Raw genomic sequence first — 13,488 nt, forward strand, 5'->3', positions numbered from 1 at the left:
TCTGGGCAGACCAACCCTAGTTAAAATGATAAGCTTGCCTAAGGACCTGGATTTCTCCCCTTGGTGCCCATGCCTCACGCGATGCCACCCACCCAGGGGCCCAGGAGGGTCTGTGATACCCTAGAACTCTGCTCTGCCTCCCAGGAGTCAAAAGGTGGCAGTGTCTCGTCCTACAGAAACTGACATTCTCTTGAAAAGAGTCTTAGGAACCCATTCACACTTAGCCTCAACCAGAGGCCCCAGTCCTTTGTCCTCAGCATTTACTACTCGTCCCTTCCTTCTCAGAGACCCAGTTCATTAAAAACATCTCTACCAAGAAAGTGTCAAAGAAGATTAGCAGTGCACATCCCCATTTTTATTTCTCTTAAGTGCCAATATCACTTCTGATCAGAATACAACCGGGGCGGAGGGGTGGGTCACCAGTGTGAGCTGATAAGAGTCCCAGCAAGGGAAATTGACATTTTAGTTAGGGTTTGTACTGTATCTGGTAGGTCTTTTGAAAAAAACTAAAAACACTCTGCAGATACCCATTTCTGTGTTTGGAGTCTGCCAGCATCTGGAACTAGGAATGTGATGCATGCATGTGCCCCCCCCTTTCATTGGTAGCTTCCTAACAAGGGCCAGTGCTGTAACCCAAAGGACTGAGTCACACTGGGGGAAGTTGAGGCACCAGGACAGGCCTGAGGGGAAGATACAGAGACCACTTAAATCACTGTACCTCATAGACAACCACGACTATACTCTCCCAAGACCCAGCTGTGACCCCAGAACTAAGCCATTACATTACCATTCCATGTGATGTCTACAGTGGGCTGTTCTCTAGAGTGGACAGTGGTGTGCATCCGTTGTTTCTGCCCTCTCGCCAGCCCAGCACCCCACCCCTCTTCTGGTACAAGAAACTTGATCTTTCCTTGGGAAACATTTTCCCCAATTCTGAAGTCCCCATGGTTCCCATGGGGCTGCCTCTTGCTCTCAGCATCAGGGTGGGCATGAGACCTGTGTCTGGTAAGAGTGTTTATTGTTTAGATTTATAAATATATATATATAATCTAAAATAAACATAAATCTAAATTTATAAATATAAGTCTAAATTGAAGATTTTCTAGTTGTGAGAAACAAAGTTAGGTTGAATTCGTATCCTCCAACATAGGCCAGGAAAGAATGCATGGAACCACAAAAGCTCTCTGCTGTTCATTTCTGAGGTAAGAACATTATATTCAGCATAGCATAGTGCCACCTAATGGTTGTGGCGGAGCAGTCCCTGCCAGAGACAGGCCTCCAGGTTCTGTAAATGGAATGGTTCCTTGAGCCAAACGTACATTCATGGTGAGCAAATAGGGCTTTTTTTTCTTTATACGTCTTCCAGCTCATAAAACCAGAAGAAGTGGATAGAAGTAAGAGATCACCATTTTGCAACCCTTGATGAGGATAATGGATGTAGACAATGTTAATTAACAGCTGCTGAAAGCATCAGGTGAAAAGCTGGTGGGGGGAAAGCAGTGTGGTATCAGTGCGAAGACAGAAAGTAGGCTAACGGAGCAGAAGAGAAAATCCAGAACTGGAGCCACACCTCAAGTTCACCTGATTTACAACAAAGGCCCCATAGCAACACACCTCCTGCAGGGCGGGCAGCAGGAAAAGACAGCCCGCCCACCTGGTCTCCCTCCTCATGCTGCATACAGAGATCATTTCCAGAGGGATCATGGGCCCAAATGTGAAAAGGAAGACAATGAAGCCTCCAGGAGAAAACCTTCATGACCATGAGGTAACCAAAGATGATGTCACCCAAGACACAGAACGCTAGCCACAGAAGAAAATATTGAAAAATAGGATTTCATTAGAGTTAAGCACTTCTGTTCATCAAAAGACATGAAGGAGAGTGTAAGAGCAAGACACAGAATGGGGAAAGAATTTTGTGATACGTGCATTTGACAAAGGCCTCAATGGCCAGAATGCCTAACTACTGCAAGCCAACGAGAAAAGATCGACCCAGTTGTTTGAGCAATAGACTTGACAAGAGCTTCATTTTTTAAACAAAGAAGATGTACGTGGCCCATAAACGCAGAAAAGGTACTCAGCATTATTCATTTTCAGGATAATACACACTAAAACCAGGATCAGATGCCCCCTACACACTCACCAGAATGGGTGAAATTTAAAAGACAAACAAATAAATGAAAATACCAAGTGTTGGTGAAGCTGCAGAGTAACTGGAACTCCCGTACCTGCTGACAGGAAGTAAATATGGTACTGCCACAGACAGACAGGGGCTGTCTGACAACAACAACGAATGCTAAATACAAATATATTCTCTGAGCTCTTCCCCTCCCAGGTACATGACTACAGAAGTGAGTCCTATATGCACCAGGAGACATTTTTATAGCAGGTTTACTCATAACACTGAAAACTAGAAACAGCCCAAATATTCCTCAGCTGGTAGATAGATAAATTATACAGCAGTACATCCAGTCAATGGGATTATTGTGAGCAATATAAAAGAACAAACCATAGGGGCACCGGGGTGGCTCAGTCGTTGGGCGTCTGCCTTCGGCTCAGGTCATGATCCTAGAGGCCTGGGATCGAGCCCCGCATCAGGCTCCCTGCTCCGCGGGAAGCCTGCTTCTCCCTCTCCCACTCCCCCTGCTTATGTTCCCTCCCTGGCTGTCTTTCTCTCTGTCAAATAAAATCTTAAAAAAAAAAAAAAAGAACAAACCATAGATACAAGATGGATGATTCTCACACAGATAATATTAAGTGAAATAAGCCAGATGCAAAAGAGTATGTACCAAATGATTCCATTTATACAAAATTCAAAAACAGACCAAAGAAATTTATGACGCTAAAAATGAAAACAGAGCTCATCTTTGAGTTACTGATGGTATTGATGAGGAAGAAGTCTGAGGGAGGTCTAGGCGGGGCTCATCACGGTCTGCATCGTGATCTGAATGGTGGTTATGTGGCACATGCATTTGGAAATTAACTGAGATATATACTTACCATTTGTGAGCTTAATTGTAGTTCCATTATACTTTATTTAAAAAACTGATTTGGGACTTAATAATAAACTGATCAAGCTGGCATTCTGACACAATGATCAATCTTAAAATCACAAAACAAGGGACAACTTGATATTTTGTGCCGGCTTCCTAATGAAAGTATACTTGTAAGGTATCCTTGTCTTTAAAAACATGTAATTCTTATGAAGCCGTGGAGCTAACTCCCAATATATAGGAAATAAGGATTAGAGAGAAACATGCTAAATGAGTCACAGAAATGGAATGAATGAGAACAACCCAGGATGTGGGGCTCTCTCCAGGAAAGAAGACCCCATTACTTCAACAAATAAATTGCTAAGAGAAAAAGAGCAAAGAGGAACTTACAGATTAAAACCATGGCCACTTTCTACATCTACATTCTGTATTTTGTATTCTACAAATTAACTGATCAGTACCCTTCAAAAGTGTCAAGGTCAAGAAAAACAAGGAAAGACTGAGGACCTGTCCCAGATGGAGGAGACTAAAGAGCCAGGACAAGTCAGTGCAAAGCGGGGTCTGGGATTGGATCCTGGACCAAAAAAAGGACATTGGTGACATTTGACTAAAACCTGTAGTTTAGTTAACACTATTACTGCACCAGTGTTAATTTCCTGGTTCCGGTCACTTACTATGACTGTAAGATGTTCGCCTCGGGGAGGTGGGTATGCCAGGGAACTCACCATGCTGTGTTTGCAATGATTCTGTACATCTAAAATTAGCTCAAAATGAAAAGTTTTATCAGAAAGAGCCCTTATGTCTTAGAGATAAATAATGAAACACTAATGGATTTTTTTTTAAGGCCAAGTCCATCTTGGAACATAACCAACACTCATCACCGGTTTTGGTGGCAGATACTAGATGAGGTGTTTGATCACTGGAAATTTTCCGGAATGGACCCTTTGACTAAAAACTGATAGCATGCTATATCAGATTATATAATCCAGGGCGGAGGCCAAGCTAGGAGAGCAGAACGTGCCAGTTGATCCCCGCCTCCAATGAGGTGACCCACGGGCCCAGCACTGAGGCTCATTAACACCGTTTGCTCGAATTGAAAGAGTCCGGCCGGGGGGGGGGAGCATTCCCCTGGCCTCTGAGGCCCTCACCGTGACCTGTTGTCCAGGGCTCAGGTGGCACGTGAGCAGGCAGTGTGAGGGCAAACGCAACTGTCTGATTTCTCTTCCTACAGGAACGGGGGAGGCCGTAGTGGGACGTTCTGCGCCATCAGCATCGTCTGTGAGATGCTCCGGCACCAGAGGACGGTGGACGTCTTCCACGCGGTGAAGACGCTGAGGAACAACAAGCCCAACATGGTGGACCTCCTGGTAAGCCCCGCTCTCCGCCCCCCGTCCTGCGGAATGGGGCATTTTCCCGCTTAAGGGACGTAGTTGGCGGTGATGCTGATTCATGGGGCGGGGGGAGGAGAGACTCGTCTTCAGGATCATAATGGAATCGCTTTGCTTGCAAGGGCTTTTCTCCCTCTTCCTCTCTCACTTGGCTTTTCACAGGGAGACTTCATTTCCACACACAGGCAACGTGGAAAGACTTGAAACTCACAAGTGAACATCCTTATTCATTTCCGTTCTTGGCAGTGCCTTCCACATGGTTAAGCACTTAGTCTTCGCAGGGAGGGAATGATCATAGCACCCGAAATGCCAGATTTTCAAATTATAGATTTTATAAATAGCTTAATCACCTAATATTTACCAAAGCTGTGAGTTTTAGTTTGACATCCAGAATATTGTGTTTAATTCTGGTGGCCATATCTGAGATGAGGACGGAGGAGCGGAGAAACAAAGGACTACGTGCAGTTATTTTCTTAGAGTATTTCAGATCTCTTTCTTGTGTGCAGCTATGAAAATGCCAACCCCTGCGGCTTGCGCATAGAATAGCTTAAAGGAGGAAGCTTTCAGATTAGGTGTTTGTACTTCTCTGCTAGTGGAAGAAGGATCTGAAGGAAACGGTGGGACGGATCCCAAGGCTGGGAGAATGGCCTGGAGTGGGGAGAAGGAGGAAGACACTGCTGGTGCCCACGCCACTCCTGGAAAGCCTGCGCGCCCCGGCCCACGGCCTGTGGCAGTGGGCTTCAAATTTAAAATATAAGAAAGGGACTAAAGAAAGAGTGGAGATTCGAGCTAACGTTGAGGGAGTAGCCACGGTCCCAGTCATCCCAGCCGTGCCCCAGGCTGGGTAATCATAGTCACCGATGCCGACCCACTCCTGGGACACATCCTCCTCTGCACAAGTCACTCTCCCAGGGCATCTGCTTCCCCCAGGTACATGTGTCCTACTGGATGTTTCCAAGAAGCACGGTGCTGCTTGGGGAATTTGGGAAGCGGATGCCTGTTTGGCCAGGTGCAAACTCCCAAAACCATCAGCAGGTAGCACCTTGGCTTCTGTGGAGAAAGGACCATGCCTGCTGCCCTCTCTCGTCCCCGCCCTAGGGGAGGCCCCAGGAAAACCCAAATTCTCATCTCAGCAATGCTACTAATTCAAGTCAAGTGACCATGAACTTGGCCATTTAAGTCTTCTCGGGCCGGACACTTAGCTTTCCTGAGCCCGAGTCGTGTAAACCAAGGATGATGTTGGCTTTTTGAAGTGATCCCGTGAGACCATATATGTGAAAGTGTTGCTGAAAAACACAAAGGTGAGAAAGTGGGTCTTGAGAGCACGGGTGTCTACAGGGCATCCTGCAGCCGGCAGGTACATGTGAGCTGGTTGGATGAGGAAGAAGAGGTGGCAACTAGGAGCTGGTATTCACATGGTGCTGAATATGTGCCAGGCCCCATGCCCAGTGCCTTTCACGGAGGCACAGATTTCGTGTGGATGGGCTGAAAGGCTGGCTGGCGTGTCCCATGTGCAGGCTTCAATAGAACCAGCTCCTCCGGAGGCAGAGAACTGTCTCACTCCCTGGGACCACCCGTGAGTTTTGAAGAGTTGTACCACCATGGAACTCTCAGTCTTCTGGGCTGGGAGCAGGTGAGGTAGGGCAGCTGGGCCATCAGAAGTGGCCTGAGTTTAAGACAGATAAGAAGGTGGGCAGAAGATGGAAGCAAATGCCTAAATTAAAATATTCTGACTTCATTAGCATTTAACCTCCGGGATTCAGGGACAGATGTGTAGCTTCCAAACTTTGGATGGTACTTGGGCAAAGCTGACCTTGATGAAAAAAATATATATATAGTTTCCCTCTCACTACAGCCTGAATTAAGCAGGTCATTAGTAATAGACCCTTCCAGGCCTTTGCGCTAATGGCTCTGGCTGCAGCTTTCATTACTCACGAATTTTTATGTGCAGATACAGTGTGGCTTTTTCCAAATCAGTGGTGCAGACTAAAGGGTGGAGGTGATTCTTCATGAACTGAATGGACATGTAGGTGCTTGGACCAGCAGGGAGCCCACTCTTCTATAATAATTTAGGCGTTTCTGTGATGAGGTGTTACTCAAATAGAGAAAATAGGATCTTTGGATGCCCAAACTTCTGAGGGTCAGTACCAGTTCTAGGATGAGGTCCCTGCTGAAAAATATAAGGCAAGTTTTCAGTTTCCTGGAAGAATGTCTGATAAATTTGTTACAATGACTGTTAGCAAAATAATAGGTAAAATCTGGTGACCTGAGGAAAAAAATGTCACAGGGCTCTTTTGAGTGGGCTAGAAGCTTCCTGAATTAAATAAGGACCCATGTCGTTCGTTTTTGCTTACAAGTACCATTTCTTTTGGTTAGGCAGTCATATACATGTATGTTGGCTGAGAGAATTAATTAATTCAGGTCAGGGTGATAAAACCCAATACAATTTCATTGGGCATAAAAGACCATCTGAGACCTGAGTCTCTCCTAAGCACAAACTGTTGTACCAGCACGGAAAAGCACGGAGTACTGAGTCTTACTAGCTGCATCTTAGAATGATGAAATGTGTTCCAGAAAGTCCTGGAGCGCACTTCTGTGCTGGCTGGCTGGCGAGGCAGAGGGAATGGGGTGTGGAGGGCCCAGGCCTGGGCCCTACAGGATGTGCTCAGTTGCTGGCGGGGAGGGGGTGCTCCCTCCTACCCCCTTCTTGCCTGGTTAGATTCAGATGGAGTCCCCAGTGCCTGAGCTCCTTTGAAGTTTTCGGGGAAATGGGCTGCTTCAACAAACATCTCCTCTCTCACTTTTGTCCTCACTGGCCTTTAGGTGTTTCCAGAGCTCCATTTTATTTTTTCCCCCCGGGGCTCTGTTTTAACAGAGAAACAACCTTTGGGGGACAGATCGTTCCTCGAGAAACATATTATCTCCTGGGAGGTGGGGGAACTCTAGCCAACATGATGAGATGTGACATACATATACACTGTACGATGGTTACCAAGATCAAGATAGTTAACATATCCATCACCCCACTTAGGTAACATACTTGACTCGTGTGTCCGTGGGGAGAATGCTTAAGATCTGTCCTCTGCAACTCTCAAATATACAATACTGTACCACTAACTGTAGTCACCGCCCTGTACATTAGATCCCCAAAACTTCTTACAACTGAGAATTTGTACCCTTGACCAACATCGCCTCGTTCGCTCACCCCCAGCTCCTGGCAACCACCATGTAATCCGTTTCTATAAATTGGCGCTTTTTTTTTTTTTTTTTTTTTTTTTTTAATGAAAGCTTTAAAGAATCCTGAGCCCTGGGCCCACCCCAAAGACCATGATTCAGTTGATCTGGGGCCTGGCTGCAGCAGCCAGATGTTAAAAGCAGCCCAGGTGATTCTAATGTGTAGGCGGGTCAAGAACCTTGGTGCCCCGTCTAGGTGGCTCTCAGCCAGGGCTGTCCATTGGAATCACCTGAGGTGCTGTCACCAATGCCAAGGCCCAGGCCATGCCCCAGACCAACTATGGCAGATGGAGCCCAAGACGGGTGAGTTTGGTGGGCTGCAGGTGAGAGACCATGGCTCACCAGGGTGAGCAGCCTATCCCTGTCCCCGTGCTGGCTGCAGAGCATGTCCAAACCCACCTCCCCACCCCACCCCACCTCTATCCCTCCATCCCTCCTGCTCAGACCCAGCCCTCTGCCAATATCTCCCAATATCTATAATTTGGCGCTGGCTACCCACACCCAGCCCCACTTGGCCCTTCAGTATACTAAAATAATATTCGGTGCAAAGCACTCCCTACAAAATGGCATGGAGTGTGGGGCCTTCCTCTCATGTGGACAACACAATGAATCTACTAACTTGTGTGTATGAACTGCCCCCCCCAAGAGGTCACCTGTGAACTGTGAAACATACAGGCTATTTGAAAGGAGGTGGGGGAGGGAGGTGGGGGGGTGGAGGAGGGGTGAATGTATGTGTGTGGGTGACAGCCATACCACCCTGTATGTGCCCGATCTCGTCTGTACGGGTGTGGATCTGGGGGAGTGTGCATGTGTAGGGGTGTGGGGGGTGCGTGCATAAATGTGTAAGAGTGGATGTGTGGGGGTGTGTAGGTGTGGGTGTGGACGAATAGGGGTGGGGTGTTGGGTATGTGTATGTGGGTATGTGTGTGTGCGTGTGTGTGGGCACACGTGTGTAGGGGTGGATGGGGGAGCAGGTGTAGGTGTGGGTATGCGCAAGTGTTGGAGTGGAGGCCATAGGCCTCAGGCGGGGAGTCAGAGAGGCACAGTGTGGCCCGTCTCGGGAGACACTTGGGGGCACTCCCCTTCCCTTGGGCCTGGCCCTGCCACACCTGAAGAAGCAGCCACTCTCCTCGAGTCTTCCCGTGGTCAGCCTTCCTGCACTCTGAAGAAAGTAATCTTCGTGAAAGCCCTGTGCCCTCCCCCGCCCCAGACTCTGCCATCCTTGAGTTAGGGGCTGTAACCCCCTCAGCACCAGCAGAGCTCCTGGCTCTGAGGAGGACCCAGTAGATAGTTGCTGCGTGACAGCACATTTCTTCCCTGCACCCAGACCCCTGCCCGTCCTGAGCGGCCCCTCACTGCTCTTAGAACCCGGGGAGGCCGTGGCTACACACTGATGAGTCTCACTAGGGAACCAGGCACAAACTGTGTGTGGGCCTCTGAGGGAAGAACGTCCTCCCTACATTTTTAAAGGCAGAGATGAAAGTAATGACCCATTCTGTGTGTTGTCAGAGACACATCGCTGTCTCATCGAGGGGTCTCCTTGGCTGGGAACGTGCTGGGAACTTCGAAGCAGACGGCCCCACCCATGATGACTGGCACACTGGGGACCACTTGACCCTCCGGGCAGGGACATCAGTCAAAAGGGTTTTTCCAGACTGTGGGACCTGTCAGCAGGTGAAACTGTGAAACTTGTTTTAGGTTCAAAAAGCAAGTACGTCAGGGAGGGCAGTGCTGCCCCAGGTGAGCCATGCAGACTGCTTTCTGAATCTTCTCGGGCAGGCAGCGCGGGGCCTTGGAAGTGCCCAGAGGGACTGCAGGGCCCCAAGTTCCCCAGACACGAGGCAGCTTGGGCTGACACGGGCACAGCTTGAGCCCTTCAGGGAGCTCCCCAGAGTCACTTGCAGGCCTCGTGGCCTCGTGATGTCCTCACTGAGTGAACAGGGTAGGGTGTGGGGGCTTTAAAACAGAACCTCACTTGTAGGTGCCTCTTGAGAGTTCACTTTCTCCCTCTTCAGGAGAACAGGAGGTGGGGCTGCAGTGAAGGTGGGGTCGGGGGCTTGGGAGGAGAGTAGCTGGCTGCCCTGGTTCCAGTCCGGCCCAAGAACAACTCCTGCTCGTGTCACTTTTTCATGCTCAAAGCCAGCTAGTGTTGCCCAAATCAGGAGAACTTGGGACCCGGGCAGAAATGTTCTTTTTTCTCCCTGAAGCACAGGAATAGCTCGTGTGGCTTAATTACACCGCTCAAAAGCAAGCAAGTTGAGAGAGGAAAACGCAGAAGACAGGCCTGTACCTGGCGATCAAGGGTAATAGTTTGCAACACAGGAGGATTTCAGGCATTTCCTGGGGTGCTTGGGGGAGGGCTTGCAACAATTTATGGTCTTCCTTCTCACTCCCTTTATTTTTCTGATTCAGAAACCAGTCATCACAGAATCTGTTGGGATTGACAGTTTGCCTAGGAGGGATGAGATGATGGCGAATTCATTTTGAAAACTGTAGTCATGCCTGGGACAGGGCAGCTTCACTGATTTTTCAACACAGCAGCCCCTTAGCAGTGAAGCCCAAAATCCTTTTGGGGTTGTGCCCGGAGGCCAGCAGCTATATGACTCTCTAAATGCATGATCCTATGTTAAAAGGATGGTTTGTAGTAGGCACTGAAATTGCGCAATTAGGTTTATGCAGTAATCGGATCTCTCAGATTTCCATGAAAAACATTAACTGTCTCCGTGAAGGAGACAGGAGAACAGGGTTGACCACTTCACAGCCAATATGTCATCCTGGTGATCTGACAACACGGCCTTTTAGAATTTTGAAATGCCAATGGTTTCTTTTAAATATTTTGAAAATAAAAGTATCAAATCCTGAAATACGAATCAGAAAGCTTTGGTGTAGACATATGTTCAGTTCTCTCGGGCATATACCTAGGAGTGGAATTGCTGGGCCACGGGGTAACTCTTCCGTTTAACCTTTTGAGGACCTGCCAGAGGATTTTCCACAGTGGCTGCACCTTTCACACTCCCACCGGCAGCGTATGAGGATCCAGTTTCTCCTTGTCGCCGCCAATGCTTGTTACTCTCTGTCTTTTTTTATCTTAGCCAGCCTGGTGGGTGCCACTGCTACTGATGTTTGAATCTTGTGGTCCCTCTAGTATGCCGAGATGGTCTGTTCGCTTCCTGTCTTCCCCTCCAGATTGTAAACTCCTGAAGGACTAAAGCTGCATCTTAAACTCCCTAGTCTCTAGCCTTCAGTGTTTACTGGGTTGAATGAAATGCTTGCTAAACCCGTATTTTGTCATCATTTACATTTACAGCCGACGTTTGATCCCCCCAACTGTTTGTCAGGTGCTGTGCCAAAGACTGGTGCATTACACACAAAGGGATAAAGTATGGCTCTTGTCTTCAAATACATAGGTTGGACTAGTGGGGCATATAGAGAACAAAATGTAGGTGAAGACAAGAAAATTGCAGTGACTAATTAATTAAGAGGCACATATCCCAAAAACGGAAATTTAGTTTTAATTAATTTGGCAAACCCAAATATAAGAGATCCATTTCCTTGGTTGTGGCCATTGTGTTGGGTAGTGAGACTGTGGTGTGCACTCTTACACCTTGTGAAAGCTTCTCTCTTCCGGAGATGGGAAGAGAGCCTTCTAGATGCTGAGCCCTTCTGTCCCAGCTGCTGGGCTGCTGCCAGGTGGCAAATAGAAGCATCTTCAACTGCTGTGTCCCTCTGCTTGGCTCAGAGGCCACACCCAGGTGAGCTTCCAGCAGCACACCACACAAACACAGGTGCAGAATGCCCTCTCCTAACACCTGAGACCCCAGCTGGGCCAGGACCTCATGTAGGTCTTCCTCAGGCCGCAGTCCATGATCTGAGAAAGCTGTGCTCAAGAAAAATGCCTTTATTGCCTGATTAACAACTGAGAGGTGGCTCCCAGCGGGTATCCAACACTTCCCCTCTGGGCCTTTCCTTATCCAGTTCCTCTACCTGGGATGCCAGTTTTAACCCCCATTAGGAGTTAGCAGTTAGTTACCTGCTCCCTCTTTGCAGGTCCTCCCTAGGAAGTTCTACTCTCTACTCCACTGCACCCATACCAGGGGACCATTCTCAGGCCCCGGCTCAACTCCGCGCCATGTGTTATCATTGGGTACTGGTCTTAGCCTTCTCCCTGGACCACGGGCTTCTCAAAGTCAGGGACCAGGTCAAGGTGCTTGGTATTTAAGAGGTGCTTGATAAAGTCTCATAAAATGGAAGGCATCCTGCTGACTGAAAGTCGAGGGTATAGTTGGGCCAGGAGTGATGCATTTATTTGTTGATGCCCTTGTATGAGCAAATCACAGTTACTTCCCCCAGACTTCATTTTTTTTTCCCTCCTACCTCTTGATTTTCCCATACTTTGTGTTCAAGATGTTGATGTACGGGTAAACATATATGTGTGGACAAAGACACTGTATGTGTTCCAGTTGTGCAGAACTTTCCAGAAATTCTAGTGAAGATAGATGTCAAAATGCCTTTCATCAGGCCCTGTGGGGAACGTCTCCAGACAGCAGATAGGTTTGTGGTTCACAACCGTGATTTTCTGATTCATTGCTGATTCAAATCCTTCTCAGTTGGATGTCTTCCAATTAGAACCCTAATCTGGCATAATTGCTTCAATGGCGCCGGCCTTTGGATATCACTTAGCTGACATCTTTGCCCTTCTGCTTTCCAGGATCAGTACAAGTTCTGCTACGAGGTGGCTCTGGAATACTTGAATTCTGGCTGATGGCATAAACAGCTCTGCACACCAACCCTTTCATCTCACAAAGCCAAGACGTTCCATGGTATTTGTGTTGATGAGATGAAGACTTCTCAATATGCTTATTTTGCTTTGCATAATTGGCTCTTTTTAAGAGCCCAAGAAAGTGTTTCTAAAACTGCTTTGCACTGCCCAATTCCCAGCAATGCTGCTGCCTGACGGAAAACCACACACAGCAGAGTCGTCAAATACTGTCCTCCTAGGCGTCGGCTTGTTAGAGCAGTGTAGACATCTGGTAAACTGAAGAGCACAATTATATTCTTATGAAGGAGTTTGTACCTTTGGAGTATTATTTTGTGGCCCGTGAACCTTTGTTATTGTTACGGCTGAGTGTACATTTTTGTTTTGTGGAGAATGCTACCTGGCATCATGATAATATATTATTTTAGTTAATATTTGTATTTTAACATGTTGCATAGTATAAGCTTATGTACCTTTCCAAGACTAACCGATAAACGTATAATGAACAAAGATATGTTGTATGAGTTGTTGTTCCTATCAGATTTGTATTGTTTCCAAGGGAAAAGCTTGGAAGAAGTCAGTTCAAAAATGCAAAGCTCGACGATCAGATTCGCAGATCCAAAGCTCTTCCCCTTGTTTATATTGTAAATATTTTTGATTTCATCAAATTATTTATTCATTAAAAGAAATTTTTGTGAAGCACAGTGAATGACAATCATTTTTATGAAGCGCAGGAAATGACTGATTGTATGATGTGACCTTGTGTGAATTCTTTCTCAATAAATAAAGACCCATGACCAGTCTTGCTGTATTCCTGGTGTCCCAGCACCCTGGCAATGGGGCACAGCTCTGGTCACTGCAGGCCCCTGGCAGACAGATGGGGTCTTTTGGCCTGGAGCAGGTAGGGTCGGGATTTTCGAGAGAGAACTTCTGTCAATGAGAAATCCTAGCCCATCCTGGGAGCCTCCCCGGGGCTGAGGAAACCCAAGCCCCAGAGACGCCCACCCCTGGCACACTATTTCAGAGTGCGCTGGGCTGATGCCGGGGCCCAGCTTCCTGACCAAAACAACCTCTTCCTTTCTCTGTTTCACCTCAGCCAGCGTCGGTGACCTGTGTCCTC

At 47.6% G+C, this 13,488-nt stretch overlaps 1 protein-coding gene across 5 annotated transcripts in view; it reads left to right on the top strand.

The window, feature by feature from the left end:
• PTPRM (protein tyrosine phosphatase receptor type M) overlaps positions 1–13,163 on the top strand; it is an 817,256-nt gene extending 804,093 nt beyond the window's left edge. For all 5 annotated transcript variants that reach the window (XM_073898518.1, XM_073898514.1, XM_073898515.1 and 2 more), the window contains 2 exons: positions 4,222–4,357; positions 12,321–13,163. In XM_073898518.1, the coding sequence (XP_073754619.1) occupies positions 4,222–4,357; positions 12,321–12,374 (190 nt within the window). In that variant the 3' untranslated portion in view covers positions 12,375–13,163. The remainder of the gene's footprint in view (positions 1–4,221; positions 4,358–12,320) is intronic.
• The last annotated feature ends 325 nt before the right edge of the window (positions 13,164–13,488 follow it).

The sequence above is a fragment of the Callorhinus ursinus genome, unplaced genomic scaffold, assembly GCF_003265705.2.
Source record: "Callorhinus ursinus isolate GAN/ISIS: 27379988/994484 unplaced genomic scaffold, GSC_fseal_2.0 scaffold11, whole genome shotgun sequence".
Taxonomy (NCBI): Eukaryota; Metazoa; Chordata; class Mammalia; order Carnivora; family Otariidae; genus Callorhinus; species Callorhinus ursinus.